We start from the raw sequence: 18,244 nt of genomic DNA on the forward strand, positions 1-18,244 counted from the left end.
GCAGTAAGAGATTAACCACAATAACAAAAACTAAAATAGAACACATATAACAATATACTGTAATAAAGATCATACAAATGGGTGTTCTTGCTCACTCTTTCTCTTGTTCTCTCTCAAAATATCTTATTATACTGTACTATGAATAACTGAAACTGCAGAAGACAAAACCATGGATAAGAGGGACCCCTGTACAACCAATCACATTTACAGAAGAGGATGTAAGTATCCTATATAAAATACGAACATAATTTAGTGAAAAATCAAAAGAACAACAATGACCTGGTTAGATGTATTCCTAAAATAAATGTTAGTTTAATATTAGTACACCTATTAACAAAATATAGCTCTATGCATATTAATATATAAAGAAGGAAAAGCATCATATATAATTATTTCAATGGATGATACAAAAGCATTTGCTAAAGTCAACTTCCATTCCTGGTTTAAAAAACTTTAAGAGAGCTAGAAATAATAGAATGGCTCTGTAATATGCTATAGAATACCACTCTAAAACAAGTTGTCAGCACTGATACACCAGACTCTCTAGTGACTAGAGAGATTCCTATTAAAATCAGAAGGAAAATAAGAATTACTAGAAATACCTGTCAAATAAAAGACTCAGACCTTTCCAAAACCACATCTTCACCTGTTTGCCTCCTTGACTTTCTCCTACTCAGGGCTCAGACAAGAGTGAAGCAAGCGAGGCCCCTAAAGGACAGAACTGAAGGACGTACTCACTCTTGGGGTTATGAAAGTTCAAGGTTGACAGTTGTGTAACCCTGACAGTGAGCACCTCCTTCCCTTAAAAAAATCTCACTTATCTCACCCTAGTTCCAGCCCTGCACATAATCCTTCTCTTCTGCAAACTATACTAGCTCTTTCTCCTTACAAACTAAAGTCAGCCATTTGTAGACAGCCAGCTGGTCTTTAGAATTGTAGATGTTTCAAGAAGAAATTAAACAGCAGTCCCCTATGGTTCATGTGTTTCTGAATTTTCCAACTTCTCTCATCAACTAAATTCTATTGAAGCCTTCCCACCTCAACTGCTCGCTTTCCAAAGAAATGAACTTAACAAATTCTCTATAGGTAATCCTCAAAGACCAGACCCCTTTACACTCACAACATATGTGTGAAAGTTAGTAGTTGGGAAATCAGTTTTAATATATATCTTGCAATATATCTTATTTTAGGATCTTAGATAAAACCTTTATTTTAATAATTTACTGTCAGTTAATTGTTCTCTTTAGTTCAAAGACTTTAAAGAGTAAAATAAGTGGCTGGGTTCAGTGGCTCATGCCTATAACCCCAGCACTTTGAGAGGCTGAGGTGGGCAGATCACCTGAGGTTAAGCATTAGAAACCAGCCTAGCCAACACGGCAAAACCCATCTCTACTAAAAATATAAAAATTAGCCAGGCATAGTGGCAGATGGCTGTAATTCCAGCTACTCAGGAGGCTGAGGCCAAAGAGTTGCTTGAACCCCAGAAGTGGAAGTTGCAGTGAGCTAAGATTGTGCCACTACACTCCAGCTTGCTTGGGAGACAGGAGACTCCATTTCAAAAAAAAAAAAAGTAAAATAAGGTAATATATGATATATGTACAAAATGTTTTAAGAGTGAGACTATTCTCTAAATGCTAACTATTGTTAACTAATATTTCTTTTTTAACAAAACGTGCTACATGCATATGGTCATTTACATGTTATTAGAGTGGGGCCTATCAGAGGAGGAAAAAACTATTTACAAAGTAACATGAAAACATATAGAACTTGAAAAGGCTGCCTGAATAGTATTATGATGCCTTTACTTTGCATAATTCTACAGCTCCCGTATCCTAAATCTATGTCCTATCTTCCTATGTGTTTAAACAGATTAAAACTGACAGTGAACAGACACTTTTAATGTGTTTCATGATATTTTCTCTTCTCAGAGAGGCAAGTTCTTGCTAGGGAACATATTTCTCAAATGCATCTGAAGCTTATCATATTTAATGTTGCATTTCTAGAATCGTTTTACACATAAATTCATCTGATTATCAAATAATTTTTCTGAAACTATTTTGTATAGGACCAAGATACTACACACATAAATAAACTGCAGTGAAGAATACCAGGTTTTAAAACTATAATAATAATACGCTAAGGTAGATAGAATCATAAATACATGGATATATTGAATAAATGCCTGCTTAAATATCACTGACATTTAGAGAGTATTTCTAAGTATGGCGTTGATCAACATACATTGACTCCCTTTCCAAAGTTTTCCCTAGTCAACGGGTGATTGTGGTACTTACCTAATTGCATCATTGGTCTCTGACACGACTCTCAGATACTCTTTGAAATAATAATAATTAAAGACCTATTTCCGAACCCTGTAGCCTCGCCATCGTCTCTGAATCTATTCAAGTAAATAAAAAGATAAAATATGTCATTAAATATTTTTATTAAAAAATGTAATAGCACTTAAAAATTAAGGTAATTATGGCTGATAACTACTATCAAATAAAGTCTTAGGCTTTTCCATTAATATAACAGTATATTATTTATAAATATAGGTTCTGCTCATAAATTTATTATGAAATATTATAAAATAAACATAATTTTAGGTTATTATAATTTATTTTAAATTATTTATAATTATTTCACAGAATACTAAATGCTTAAAAGATTTGTTAAAATTTGCTTTACAAATTCCGACCATTTCCACTTCCTGGGCCAATGGATTTTTTCTTTCTTTTTATAACCAACTGACTTTAAGATTGTATTTGGTCATTGAAAAACACTTTTAGTTTTTGTATTTGGTCTCATTAATGGGCTTCTTAATTTCAGTGGTATCAAAATATTTAAAGAAATTCTTGTATCTCAATTGTGACATTTTAATCCCTCCTTAACAATACCAACAACAGATAACATTTATTGAGTTCACATATGCCAGGCACTAATCTAAGGGTTTTTGCTTATATTTTTATATTCAATCTTTAGAATACTCCTAACCTCATTTACAGATGTGAAAACAGTTAAAAAAAAGAGGTTACACAGTTTTTCTATAAATATACAGCTATTAGGATGAATCCAGGAATTAAATTAGGGCTTCAGAGAGCCCATTCTCATAACCATTGCAATACAGAATTGGGAACAAAGAGAACTGTGATTTTCAAAAAAGAACATTTTCATTGAAATAATCTGCTTCTTATATCTTTTACTTCAATGCTGACATTCAAATAGTTTTATTTTTAGTAGAACATACAATCAAAGCAGGGTTTTTGTATTGTTGGATGAGAGGACTGTTAGAGGTCTGAGAGACCACGCCTATGTCAGATTCTAGATACGTTGTACAACCGCAGTAACAGTGAGAATCAGTCACTCTTCTTGGATCCTATCTTTGCCAATATAAACATTTTTGCTGTATTTTCTAATACCACTAAATGAAAAATTCAAACAAAATAATATGATATTAATTTGACAGGAAGAAAATACCAGAAGTTATTTAAATACAAAAAAAGGAAATAACACATATCGAAAAATATTAACAAAATCTTGTGTAAAGATTTACCAACCTTTCCTAAAACTTTTCAAAAGTTTAAATATCTACATGAATGATTCTTCCTCCTCCTCGTCCTCTTCTGCCTCTTCCTCTGCCTCCTCCTCCTGGCAGCAATTCACATTTTTTCTCTCTTGGATTTTTTGCGTAAAACATAATAAGATTCACTGATTGTTTCCTCCACCTCCTCCGGACAGCAATTAGAAATTTTTCTATATTGGATTTTATTCTTTAAACATAATAAGATTGACTGTTTCCTTCTCCTCCTCCTCTTCCTCACAGCAATTCACAATTTTTCTAGCTTGCCTTTTATTTTTTAAACATAATAAGATTGACTGATTGTTTCCTCCTCCTCCTCCACCTACTCTTCCTCCTCGCAGAAATTCACATTTTTTAACTTGGATTTTATTCTTTTTTTTGAGACGGAGTTTCGCTCTTGTTACCCAGGCTGGAGTACAATGGCGCCATCTCGGCTCACCGCAATCTCCATCTCCTGGGTTCAGGCAATTCTCCTGCCTCAGCCTCCTGAGTAACTGGGATTACAGGCACACGCCACCGTTCCCAGCTAATTTTTTGTAATTTTTAGTAGAGACGGGGTTTCACCATGTTGACCAGGATGGTCTCGATCTGTTGACCTCGTGATCCACCCGCCTCGGCCTCCCAAAGTGCTGGGATTACAGGCTTGAGCCACCGCGCCCGGCCGGATTTTATTCTTTAAACATAATAAGATTGACTGATTGTTTCCTCGTCCTCCTCATCCTCCTCCTCCTCCTCCTCATCCTCCAGGTCTCCTCCTCGCAGCAATTCACTAAGTTTTTTTCCTTAGATTTTATTTTTTCAACATAATAAGACTGACTGATTGTTTCCTCCTCTTTCTCCTCCTCCTCCTCCTCCACCTCTTCCTCCTCGCAGGAATTCACAATTTTTCTAGCTTGGATTTTATTTCGTTTTTGGGATATTTCAAGCTGTTTTAGTATGGGCAAGGAACAGGGACCAAAATGCTACCTGGACTTAAAAGGAGCCACGATCAGATTAAACAGAAGTTGGAGAGTTGGAGAGATCTGGGCCACACACGAGAAGAAAATGTTGCAGGAGGCTGAGATTTCAACTTGACTTATAAGAGGTGGATGGCTGGAGGGGCTTCATGGATGTCAGGGAACAGGATTCAGGAGCAGCCTAGAGAGGAAAGTAAAGGAGAGAGGAGTCCAGAGGGCCAATGCGTTGTGCTCAAATCTGAGATGAATGCCACCTGCCAGGATCAAGCCTAGAGATAGCACATGGGTAGCTGGGATGAACAGTTTGGCCATTACCATGGCTACAGAAAGCCACATACTAGAAAAATAACTTAAAAGCTATACAATCATCATTATAAATACCTTGTGTTTTAAAACTAACTCTAGTGTTGGTTATAAAAGGTTCACAGTTACTCTGAAGAGAGCTGTATCTCTATTGCACGATAGTGGAGAAGTCTGCTCTGATCCCCATGTGTAAACAATGATTCCCTTCTCCTCTGGCGACTTCAGGACACAGAGAAACAGTATCTGCTGTAAGCAAAAGCACTTGGGTAGAAGGCACGTGGAAGCTGTCAAACTCTACAGGAACACGCAGAACATGTTGGATGCCCACTTCTCTTCCCATCACTGCTGTTGGGACAGGTCTGGAATCAGATTAAAGGTAGTGATGGTCTTGTGACAGTCTCATCCTTATTCCACAGTTACAGACTTGGCCAGATTTCTGGGAAAGTCAACGTCATATCCTCGGAGGACAGCCAGGTGGAAGGATAGAAGCTGCAGTGGAATCACGCTCAGGATGCCCTGGAGGCAGTTCACAGTGTGGGGCAGCTCAATCGTCTTATACGCAAACTTGGAACTTTCAGTATCATCCTTGGAGCACAATATAATGGGGCGACCCTGGCGGGCTGTGACCTGCTGCAGGGCATTCTGTCATTTGGCAAAGCAAGGATCCTTCATGATGGCCATGATGATGGGCATCTGCTTGTCAATCAATGCCAGGGGCCCGTGCTTCAGCTTCCCAGCCAGGATGCCTTCTGAGTGCATGTAGGTTATCTCTTTAATTTTCAGGGCTCCTTCCAGGCAGGTGGCATAGTTGTAGCCCCGTCCCATCACCAGCAGTGACCTCTGCGTGTAGAGCTCCAGGGCTAAGTCGTAGATCTTCTCATCCAATGACAGCACTTCCTTGGTCAGCTCAGGTAAAGATCTCAAGCCACGGATGATCTCTTGCCTCCTGTTTTGTAGTGAAATTCGGTCTTCAGACATCATCAAACCAAATATCACCAGAGAGATGAACTGACTGGTATAAGCCTTGGTGCTGGCCACACCGATCTCTGGCCCTGCGTTGATGTGGACGCCGCAGTCGGTCTCAAGGGAGATGGAGCTGCCCACGGTGTTGGTAACACCCACAGTCAGGGTGCGGCGGTCTTTGTAGTAGCGCAGCACCAAGAGTGTGTCCGCCGTCTCGCCTGACTGGCTGATGAAAAAGCAAACATCATCCCTGAACACAGGTGTGTTTCTATCCAGAAAATCGCTAGCAAGTTCAATCATCACAGGGAGCTCAGTCAGTTCCTCCAAACTTGCCGCGTAGCCACAGCAGCGTGGTAGCTGGTTCCAAAGCCAATCACGATGAGCCATCGGCATCGTTGGATCTCCTTCAAGTGGTCCTTCAAGCCACCCAGGAGCACTGTGTTGGTCTCAAAATTCACCCGACCTCTCATAGTATTGAAAACGGATTCTGGCTGTTCGAAGATCTCCTTCTGCATAAATGCACTGAAGTTACCTTTCATGATTTGCTGCAGTTCCATCTGCAAGGTCTGGATGGCTCGAGATGGGTCATCACTAGCCGAGTGCTTGACCCGGCGAATGGAGAGTTTCCCATCAGCCACTGCAGCGATGTGATTATCCTCCAGGAAGATGACTCGGTTGGTGTGCTCTATGATAGCGCTTGCATCAGAAGCAAAGAAGAATTCCACGGCCTTGTCGCCTGCAGCGTGCAGGCAGGCAGAGCTGTCCAGTCTCTTCATCTGTGTCTTACAGATATTCTTCACATTCTCCAGAGTGCACATCCTGTATAAGCTGGGGATCTGTTCTGTAGAGAGCTTGTATTTGCTGCGGACTCCAATGAGCAGGGGACTGCCTCTCCATGTGGCAACAGCTTCTCCTGGGTAGTGGATGCTCTTGAAAACCAACGCAAATGCACCTTCCAACTGCTGAATGACTCAACCAATGTTGAAAACGTAAAGTCCTCAGTTTCTCTGTTGTGGAACACATATTTAATCAGCTTGGCGATGGTCTCTGTATCTGTTTCTGACTCAAACTCGTAGCCTTTGCTTTCCAGAAATTTCCTCAGATCTTTGCAATTTGTGATGATCCCATTGTGGATGACAACAAATTCGTTGCCTTTGTCAGAGCGCTGGGGGTGGCTGTTGACAGCACTGGGGACCCTGTGGGTGGCCCAGCGAGTGTGGGCAATGCCGAAGTGTGTTTCAAACTCCACTTTTAAGTCCACGCTGTCTTGTTTGTAAAGTTCTTCATCAAGAGCTTTAACTTTGCCCCTTTTCTTGACCAGCTGAATGTGTCTTTCTCTGACTTCATGATTATTCCCATAGATTGCCACACCTGCCGAGTCGTAGCCTCTGTACTCCAGCCTCTGCAGGCCCTTGATAAGGGTTTCAAAGATCTCCTTCCTTGTCCGGGGGACTCTATAGTTCATGTAGGCAAAGATTCCGCACATCGTGGCTGCTGCTCAGGCCCCTTCGTGGCTCAGGGGATTTGCTGGCTCCAACGCTGTGGCTACTCCGTGGGCTCCCTGTGCTCCGCGGGCTCCCTAGCTTGGATTTTATTCTTTAAACATAATAAGATTGACTGTTTCCTCCTCCTCCTCCTCCTCTCCTCCTCCTTCTCCTCCTTCTCCTCCTCCACCTCCTCCTCCTCCTCCTCCACCTCCTCCTCCTCCTGGCAGCAATTCACAATTTTTCTAGCTTGGATTTTATCCTTGAAACATAATAAAATTGACTGATTGTTTCCTCCTCCTCCTCCCCCTCCTCCTCCTCCTCCTCCTCCTCCTCCTCCTCCTCCTCCTCAACCTTGTCCTCCTCCTCGTAGCAATTCCCAATTTCTCTAGTTTGGATTTTATTCTTTAAACATAATAAGATTGACTGATTGTTTCTCCTTCTCCTCCTCCTCGTCCTCCTCTTCTCCTTCCTCGTAGTAATTCACAATTTTTCTAGTTTGGATTTTATTATTTAAGCAGAATAAGATTGAGTGATTTTTCCTCCTCCTCCTTCTCCTCCTCCTCCTCACCCTCCTCCCCCTGGCAGCAACAATTCTCAATTTTTCTAGCTTCATTTTATTCTTTCTTTCTTTTTGGTTTTTTTTTTTATTTTGAGACGAAGTCTTAGAGGAAATACATCATCAGCAATAGAAGTGATTCAAGTTACATAGGAAAATATTACGATATCAGATAGTATTAAGGGAGGGTCTATCACATGAAAATATCATTTAATTATAAATAAAGTAAGATTAGGAGTGCCAGAAAACCCAAAAGCTGCATGTTGGCATAATGAGAGGAAGGAAGAATTATCGGGGTTTATGATTAGGTAATATCGGAGAAGTGAATATTCCCATTTCTGAGAAAGAGATGTTAAAGGAAAGAAACTGAAATTGGCTGAAAGATTTGTGTTCAAAGAAGTAGAGCTTCCTGTAATTATATTTTTAAAAAATCCAACGACCTGGGCTCTTTCTTCACCAAACCCAGCAATTACTGGAAACAGCACCAACCATATCTAGAGAGACCACAACTGGTATGCTTTCAGAAAACATCCGGATGTCCTGACTCCCTACACATCTCTCCAAGATAATTCCTTTTATTCAAAATTGGACATTAAAGAATGTAATAAGTAAGTGATGGTTAAGGTAACAAATTAAAACTCATCCACACTGAAGTATAATTAATCAATCTTTAAGTGGCTTTCCCAGAGATGAGTGGTAAAAAGAGCTGGAGGAAACAGCATTTGAGTGGGTGAAGAAGCTGCCATCAGTGAAATGAAGGATCTAAATGTACTGTGCTCCATGAACGTGCCGGGTTTTATGCTAACTGCTTTTATTCTCACAATACCCTTGTGAATAGGCCATGATCTCCATGTTAAAAATGAAGAAACTGAGGTTAAGTAATTTGCTAAGGGTCACATAAGCAGTAAAACAGTAAATGGAAAGTCAGGATACAAACCCAGGTTTCTCTTACTCCAAAGCCCACACACTCTTTCTACTAAAACATCTTATATCTATATTGTAGAAAAATAGAAAGTAGTTTCAAATATCGTATTTTCTTATAGGGAGTCTAGTTTAGCCAATAGCTAACTGATATTGTAAAATACAATATATATGAGATTTTACTATATTTCCTATTACAGAAATGAATGACATCTTAAATTTTGCCTATTCTGTTAGTATTCCAGTACTAGTACATACACTTTAAATTTTTTTAAATGTACTTTCAAGAGGCAAGATAATTTTTGATAACATTTATTCTTAATTTCAAGGTGAATGGGTTACTAAAAAAAAAAAAAGACTTGTATTCATGTCCTTCAAAGTAATTAGCAACTTTCAAAAGTGATTGGTATAAAACAATTATTGTCATTGATCAGCTCTGACTAGATAATTTTAAACAAAGTCATTGTGTGCTCAGCAGATTACAGCTTGTTAACGGGCAAGTTCTAAATGACCTCTTAAGCTAGTCGAATCAATGATGCATATTCCTCATTAAGTAACATCAAAATGTAAGTGGTCTTATAAATAATGTTTATTTTAAGCACTAAAACAAATGGCAAAACCTTGGTATATTAAAAACCATCTGCCATAGAAAAGATATTCCCTCCATTGGGTTTACTTTTATTCCTGAAAATCCACCAGGGCGGCACTTCAGTCTGAAGAAGCGGAAGTGACCTTCGGCCTCCAGGCTCTGGCCGTGGAGGATACTGGAGGCACCTCCGCCTCGGCCTGAGGCCGAGGACCAGGGAGAAGAAGGCCGAAAGGAGACCGAGAGTGAAGGGTCCGGGGGCGAGTAGGCGCAGGGAGACGTCCCCAGTGCCAGTGGGGAAGAGCGCGCCGAGGGGGACTCCGAGGACTGGTGTGTGCCCTGCAGCGACGAGGAAGTGGAGCTGCCCCCGCATGGGCGGCCCTGGATGCCCCAGCCCCCCGAGATCCAGCGGCTGCCCATGGTACCCTGGAGCTGCAAGCAGAGATCCTGCCCCGCCGGCCGCCCACGCCCGAGGCTCAGAGCGAAGAGGAGAGATCCGATGAGGAGCCGGAGGCCAGAGAAGAGGAAGAGGAAAAACCACACATGCCCAAGGAATTTGATTTTGATGATGAGCCAGTGACCCCGAAGGACTCGCTGATTGACCAGGGACGCATCCCAGGAAGCTCAGCCCGGAGCCAGAAACAAGAGGCCCGCCTGGACAAGGTGCTCTCGGACATGAAGCGACACAAGAAGCTGGAGGAGCAGATCCTTCGTACTGGGAGGGACCTCTTCAGCCTGGACTCGGAGGACCCCAGCCCCACCAGCCCCCCACTCCGATCCTCAGGGAGCAGTCTCTTCCCTCAGCAGCGGAAATACTGACTCCTGCTGCTCCTGCCTCTAGGGTGCAGCGTCTGTACCTGCTGGGACCTGGGCCCTCCTTCCCCAGCCCAGACACTGAGAAACTTGGGAAGAAGACAGAAACCCCAAGCTCCCAAACCGCACGTTGCAGGAAAGAGGAAGAGGAGAGAGAGAGACAGAAAGAGAGAGAAAGAGACAGAGAGAGAGAGAGAGAGAGAGAGAGAGAGAGAGAGAGAGAGAGAGAGAGAGAGAGAGGAAGAGCGAGAGTGTGTGTGTGCGTGTGCGTTTTCTATTGAACACCTATTTGGAGACTGGGACTGAAATTTCTGAGTCTGAAATAAAAGATGCAGAGCTATCATTCTCTTAAAAAAAAAAATGCCACTAAAAGAGAGAAAAAATGTTTCCTCTCTTAACATGAAAAATGAAGGTATGGGGCCGAGAGTACTGGCGCTCAGACTTGTAATCCCCGAGCTTTGGGCAGTGTAGGCAGGCAGATCACAAGGTCAGGAGTTCGAGACCAGCCTGGCCAATATAGTGAAATCCGTCTCTACTAAAAATACAAAAAATTAGCCAGGCATAGTGGTAGCTGCTTGTAATCCCAGCTACTTGGGAGGCTGAGGCAGGAGAATCACTTGAACCTGGGAGTTGGAGGTTGTGGTGTGTTGAGACTACACCACTGCCCTCCAGCCTGGGCATGAAACAAGACTCCATGTCTCAACAACAACAAAAAAAAAGAAAAAAGAAAGAAAGGAAAAATGAAGGCATGGAAAACAATTTCTTGTTAATAGCTCACTCAGTATTAAAACTCTAAGTGTATATGAGAGCACAGACGTAGAACTCAGTTATTCACAATTATACTTTTATTAGAATGCTCAACATTCTAGAAAAGACTGTACAGTGAGCACAGAAATACAGGTTTACTAAATCTTTAAAGATTAGGAATGTAAAAAGTAGTAATATAACCCAAGTTTTCATTATCGGTATCACTGCATTGTCATGCCACAACCACGTATTTATACATAATCTTATATGAAAATATAGTTTCCCACATAAAGGACATATATGTAAAAATCTTAACTAGATATTTTTAGCAAAAGATTCTGGATAATTATTTAATGCGCAGTTTCCTCTCTCTAATACTCTGTTTCCCCACTCTCACTGGCTTTCTCTACAAATCTATTTAATCATTTCATAACGATATTGGTTCTAGAAGTTGAAGGATAAAGGACAAAATATACTGTTACATGGAGATGAAACATTAAAATATCTGTTCCATCATCAGATAAAAGCCTGATGTTGTCTAGATGGCCCCTTCTTTTCTTTCCTGGGCTGACATTTTGGGATACCCTGTTTTGTATAAATAAAACTGTGTTATTCATTCTGTATTCCCAGAACCATAACAAAATGTCTAGGATATAAAAGACCTTCTATATCCTTTCTGCATTAATTTACCTATCTATCTATAGCTATGTAATCTTGGTGTCATTATTCTAAACACAAATGGTTACTTCATAGTATTATTAATATGAAAATAGTATTGTAAGTTCTTTAGGGATTCAGAAGAATCTTTATATATCTGACACATATTTAATCATTTTTAAGTAACGCTACCATATAATCTTTTTTTTTCTGTGGTATTTTAGACACAAGTGGGAAACAAAAGAAAATGGTTACTTGATATATCGTCAGATTAATTTTTGTAAATTAAAATTTTTATTATATATGGAGAAAGCTCTAAGGGAAATGAGCCAATAAAGTGATGTTATTTTGCAAATTTGTTGTTTTAAGTGACTTTTGTTCTACTGTTCCTCTTGTTACTATTACTTCTTTTCCCTAAATGTGAGCATTTCTATCTGAACAAAATTGTCTGGGTTGCTATAATCAAGTTAAATAATTTAAAATAATACAGAATCCATTGAAATTCTCCAAATTCTAGTGGAATTTCACCAACTAAGTCTACGTGATTGATCAGTAACAGGTACAAGGATTCCAGGGTAAAAGGAATTTTACTTGAAACAATTAATTACATCTGTAGTTCTTGAACACTCTGTAAGCTTTTGATTATTACCATTTTTTCATTCCTCACAGATCTTTGAAACTAAGATAAAAACATATGACGGAATTCATTTTAAAAGAGAGAGTGCTAGGATGCTGCACACCAGCATTTCTTGAAATTTGCATTCATGTGATACTGCTCCATTTGTTGTAGGGCAGACGAGCAAATGAAGACTCAAGATGTATGAGATGATACAATGGAGGCTTTTCAAAGGCATTACAAGGAACAAATATTTCCCATAGACTTTACCTTTGTTACGTTCCAGGGTCTGTGCCAGATTATATATCCCCATTGTGTTTAGTTTATTGAAGACTAGTATACTCTAAACATTAATTTAGAAAAAGCACTTGACTATATCAGTCCTAATAACAATTTTGTGGTTGTTCCTAATGTTTTAAAAATGTTAGAGTCCCCTTTTCTTTTCCATTGATGCTTCGGGCCCAAAACTGGCAAGGGAGGGGTATAAATGAAGCTAAATACAGACTTTTAAATTTCAAAATCTGTGTGATCTGCACCCAGGACTTCAAACAGAAAAGAAATGACAAATTCCCTCTGTTGTCATTTGTTACATCCTACACAAAAATCCATTTACAATTGGAGCAGAAAGGAAGGGTGTTTCATCTAGGCTTATGACAGATGACAATTCCTGATGTTAACAATAGGAATGGGGGAGGCCACAGCCTGAATATTCTTTTAGATGGTGAGGATTTTTTTTTAAAGAGTCATTTAATTCTGCCTACAAGGGGAAGCATGTGACACTGCCTTGGAATGCCTCAACTTAGTCCTTAACTAATTGTCACTTAGAATTCCTGCATAAAATGTACAAGCAATAAGGATACTCATGAATCATCAGGCCACAAGGTCAGTTTTCCTACACCTCAGAGAATTGGTTATTATGATTACAGAGAAAAGTCAAAATATTTAAAATACTTAGAATGGTACCTGGAAAGTAGTAACTGCAATACAACTGTTACTCATTATTATTATTTACCAGTGGTTCTGACCTACCAAGATTTGGGAATGGATGACATGGCAATCTTTTTCTTGCCTAGCTTCAGAGATCCATTTTGTTTTTCAAAAATTAGCTGCCACATTAATTTACTTACAATTGAACTCTTCGTAAGATACACAAGATGATAAACATTTCATATCAAAAACTGATATCAAAAGTGTGAATGGCACCACAGACAATATGAAATGGGCATAAAACAAAGTTGAGGCCGGGAGCGGTGGCTCAAGCCTGTAATCCCAGCACTTTGGGAGGCCGAGGCGGGTGGATCACGAGGTCAACAGATCGAGAGCATCTTGGTCAACATGGTGAAACCCCGTCTCTACTAAAATTACAAAAAATTAGCTGGGCATGGTGGCGCGTGCCTGTAATCCCAGCTGCTCGGGAGGCTGAGGGAGGATAATTGCCTGAACCCAGGAGGCGGAGGTTGCGGTGAGCAGAGATCGCGCCATTGCACTCCAGCCTGGGTACCAAGAGCGAAACTCCGTCTCAAAAAAAGAAAAAGAAAAGAAAAAAGAAAGAGTTGGTTGGCCGGGCGCGGTGGCTCACGCCTGTAATCCCAGCACTTTGGGAGGCCGAAGCGGGTGGATCACGAGGTCAAGAGATCGAGACCATCCTGGTCAACGTGGTGAAACCCTGTCTCTCCTAAAGATACAAAAAATTAGCTGGGCATGGTGGCGCCTGCCTGTAATCCCAGCTACTCAGGAGGCTGAGGCAGGAGAATTGCCTGAACCCAGGAGGCGGAGGTTGTGGTGAGCCGAGATTGCGCCATTGCACTCCAGCCTGGGTAACAAGAGCGAAACTCCGTCTCAAAAAAAAAGAAAAAGAAAAAAAAAACAAAGTTGAAATAAACAAATTTGTCTTTTGAATTTACTAACATTAGCATAAACTTCATTAAAGAAACAATTATGTTTTGGGAGAACTGTCCGGCATTCAGTTGAAAACAGTGTTATATCCCATGTAGGAAAAAATAAGTCTAATTTTTCCCTCACACTCGAACACATTGTAATCTCACTCTTGGAACATTACTAATCTACTCCCCATCCTTCTTCTCTACAAAGCTCAACGTAGCCAAATAATTGCAGCAGGAGTCAGACAAATACCTCAGCAGATAGGGGCGGGTCCCTGGTGAAACTCCACCTTCAAGCTGAAAACAGACGGAAGGCTGAAAGACCAGACTGCTGGTTCCAGATAAAACCTGTGACCCACAGAGAGAACTTCTGTTCTTGTTTGCCCAGTTTTTCCCAATTGGTTCTTTCTCAATTATGTTTTTTTTTTTTTTTTTTTTTTTTTTGAGACGGAGTTTCGCTCTTGTTACCCAGGCTGGAGTGCAATGGCGCGATCTCGGCTCACCGCAACCTCCGCCTCCTAGGTTCAGGCAATTCTCCTGCCTCAGCCTCCTGAGTAGCTGGGATTACAGGCACGCGCCACCATGCCCAGCTAATTTTTTGTAATTTTTAGTAGAGATGGGGTTTCACCATGTTGACCAGGATGGTCTCGATCTCTTGACCTCATGATCCACCCGCCTCGGCCTCCCAAAGTTCTGGGATTACAGGCTTGAGCCACCGCGCCCGGCCTCTCAATTATGTTTTTTAAACAGTTGACGATTGCCTTTTCCAATATTACCTACAGCCCGCCCGTCCCCTATCCTGTGCTTATAAAAAGCCCAGACTCAGCAACACTGGGGGAGACGACCTAATTTCGGGTGAGGGAGACCACCTTCAGGCAGCTGCTCCACATCACAGGTAGCAGTGGTGGGGCCAAGCCAGCCCCGGTGCCGCAGGCCAGAGCAGGGCAACGGGCTGACCCAGCTGTTCACGTGCCACCATCCATCCAGCTGCAGATAGTGGGAATAAAATCAAATTTGCATGTTGTAATACCCTTTCTGGGGCTCCGGGGTTGCGGGCACCCCTGTCTAGCACCACTATGTTCCCCTCGGGGCAAAATAACTAGTCCATCTGCAAGCCCTGCATGGAGCCTGTTCCTGTGCCGGTGTTGGGAATGGCTGGCCAGACCCCTCACTCACTTTCTCACACACCCGCTCTCCCCAGGGACTGAGTATGCAATCGCTGCGGCCAGAGGCTGGAGTACAAGCCAGGCACAGCCAGGCAGGCTGAGTAGACAAGTAGACAAGGCACCTCCTGCTATATAACCTCTGCAAAGGTGCCAAGAAAAATCCTGCACCACAAATCAAAGGAGCATTGACCTAGTAGTGGGTACAGATAAAATAAGAAGTCCTTAGAAAGAGGGAGAACCAAGGAAACAGAATCCACTGAAGTCTGGCTAGAGCACAGTCTAACCTAAGTGCAGAATTTGGTGAGTTCCCTTTTTTAAATCCTTGCTTTCTCGCTGGCAGTCAGTTTGATTACAGTACACTCAGGTATCCCGCACCTGTATCTCTTTATTCTTAAGGAATAAGTTTCAGAATCTGCAGTCATTCTATTGGAAAAATAGAGACTTCAGTAACAAGTTTGAGGCTGAATGTATATAGTCTTGGTCTTGGGTTATTTCCCTTTACAAATGTAAGAATTGAGTATAAGATATACATCATTTTGTATGAGAGACTTCTTCCTGGATAGGGTCAGCCAATCAGCAAAAGCCATAAGCAAGAGAAAACACTAAATATTGAAAAACATGAATCAAGGTAATGGGAAAAAGGGAAAATAAATAGACCTTCGGATGGATAAAATAACTCCACTAAACTCTACTCATTTGCTACCTGGGAATATTTTTAAATGGGTTTTCCTCATATAAGTAATTCTTACCCTATCTTTATAATATTGTCAGGAGCCAGATGCTCTTAGCCCAGCATCTGGTGGGCTTAAGGTGACACCCACGTGCTCACTACATGGAAAATGGAGGGTCAATTTTACACAAGGCTGTCAGAATATATACAATTGTACATCTAGATGGTAGAGGGAGAGAAATGGCCTGAGCAACTGAATCAGCTCATGGAGTTTGCATAAGATACTAAAAGCTGTTCAAAGTAAGAGAACTGAAAAGAAAAGTTGGGAGCCAAATTTAAATGAGATCCACAATGGAGTAGACAAGATGCTGGAGGAAAAGCAGAACTCTCATCTGGAGTAAAGTCAAATTGAAGACTAAAAAGGAAATAAAGTGTCACAGAGAAAGAGGAGGAATAGGGCCCCAGGAGCTAAGATAAAAATTTACGGAGCAATTTATTGCTATATTAATTGACTGTCACCGGCCTAGCAGCAAATCAGCAAGAGGGGTTTTGTAAAGGCAAACTGTGGGCTCTGACAGCAGCTTATATCATAGCAAACCTCCTTCAACTCGGTATGTGTTACGATACTTCACCAAAATCCTACATCTCAGGAAGTCTTCCATTTACATGTCAACTGCACGAACTACATTGTACCTTACCAAGTCCAGTTTATCTACATCACATAGCACAGTCAGATAATCAAAAAAGCCTTAAAGATCCCCCAGCAAAGGCTTAAATAATTTCCAACAAAGGCACTTTGAAACTTAGAAAAAATGTATTCAAAGCAAAGGATGTTTTTCACTCCTTGTTTAGAAAAAAATGGGCCAGCATTCATTGATTTATTCAAGGATATTTATTTAACCACCTACCACAAGCCAAGCATTGAAGATACAAAGATGAAGAAGATAGTATCTGGGCCTCAAGAGACTTACAGTGTGTAGGGAGGCAGGGGCGGTGGGGTGGAGACAGGCATGTAAACATTACAGGTTCTATAACAGAAGTTCGTCGATGATAAAATAGGAACATAAAAAAGGAGTGATGAATTCTACAGGGGTAGGGGACTCATAAAGTCTTTAGAGAGAAGGTGACCTTTTAAAAAATAAATGCAGCAAATCAGGACATTAATATCTATTACACAAAAGAAAATCACATACATATAATTTGTTCTTCATTACAAAAGAGTGATATCTATTTAGGGATGGACAGGCTATAAATACATTTGTAAAACTCCTGTCATTTCAGAAATGCTCCACTAGGCTCTTTGACAATTGAATACATTTTGGTTGTCAGGGTAACTGTCAATACCCAAATATACAACTTATAATAGGCTTTGTTCACAAGGAAAATTAAGACAAAAGTTTTGTTCTTATATATTGTACATGAAGATCTTAGTCATAATTTGGGTACATACATATCTGCCAGGATATTATTGGCCATACAGATACCCTTAGAGATTTTTTTTCTGAACACTCACCAATCATGTTTACATCTCTTCTAGGGTCGTTATTTTGAAGTAAGTTACCAGGTAGGTTATGAACTAATAAAGCAGAATTGCATTTATTAGAAATAAAACTTCGGCTACTGGTATCTAGGTTAGCCTCTTTCCAAAGCAAAATACATAGTCAATACAATGTTAATTTACCCACTATGGTTTACCCCAGCACTTTCAGAAAGGATTTTACTACCTTGACTCACTCAAAATAAAATCCATCATTTGCAGAACTAACAGATTAATGAAAGAGAATATAAAGCAACATAGATTTTAAGGACACTAATAAAATTCACTTAAGAAATTTCTCCATTTATAATAGCTTAGCAATTACATTATTATCCTATTGTCTGAAACAAAGGAAATCATATTTTTGCTGTGTCCATTCTCAAGATGAATGCAGAAACCAAGTTCAAGCTCCATAATTGTTAAATTCAGTTTTCTATTAGGAAAATAACGCATTAAAGATGAACATAGAAATGATAGAAATAAAACTTCTAAGCTGGAAACTGACTTCATTACTGTTAAATCATATTAATAATTTCTAATTGATTTGTATTGGGCAGGCATCTTATATTCCAGAACCATGTTCATCTATTTATCACAATGTATTCTATATGACATATGGAAACTAATACATTACTTCATTAATATTTAAGTCTTTCTCTAGTTATGGCTCAGAGATATTTAACATTCTAAAACATAAGCATTTATAATTACATGTTTTACATTTTACTCTAATTTTTAATACTGCCAAGATTATTTAGCATAACTAACTTTTTAACTACATACTCTTTCTCTCTTTACCATTAGCA

At 40.3% G+C, this 18,244-nt stretch overlaps 1 protein-coding gene and 2 pseudogenes across 7 annotated transcripts in view; 1 reads left to right on the plus strand and 2 right to left on the minus strand.

Moving 5' to 3' along the window:
* Positions 1-18,244, minus strand: part of LOC128930216 (spermatogenesis-associated protein 17-like) — an 80,490-nt gene that overhangs the window by 33,494 nt on the left and 28,752 nt on the right. For 2 of the 7 annotated variants that reach the window (XM_078356564.1, XM_078356563.1), the window contains exons 5-7: positions 4,547-4,717; positions 3,558-3,674; positions 2,295-2,398 (exon numbers count right to left, since the gene is read on the minus strand). In XM_078356564.1, the coding sequence (XP_078212690.1) occupies positions 4,646-4,717 (72 nt within the window). In that variant the 3' untranslated portion in view covers positions 2,295-2,398; positions 3,558-3,674; positions 4,547-4,645. Of the gene's footprint in view, positions 1-2,294; positions 2,399-3,557; positions 3,675-4,546; positions 4,718-10,248; positions 17,872-18,244 lie in introns of those variants that run through there. The other 5 variants (XM_078356565.1, XM_078356562.1, XM_078356567.1 and 2 more) reach the window with 3 other exon arrangements.
* On the minus strand, positions 4,741-7,382 carry LOC100395909 (glutamine--fructose-6-phosphate aminotransferase [isomerizing] 2 pseudogene; annotated as a pseudogene).
* Positions 8,687-10,317, plus strand: LOC100396261 (PAXIP1-associated glutamate-rich protein 1 pseudogene; annotated as a pseudogene).

The sequence above is a fragment of the Callithrix jacchus genome, chromosome 19 (assembly GCF_049354715.1).
Source record: "Callithrix jacchus isolate 240 chromosome 19, calJac240_pri, whole genome shotgun sequence".
NCBI classification, from domain to species: domain Eukaryota; kingdom Metazoa; phylum Chordata; class Mammalia; order Primates; family Cebidae; genus Callithrix; species Callithrix jacchus.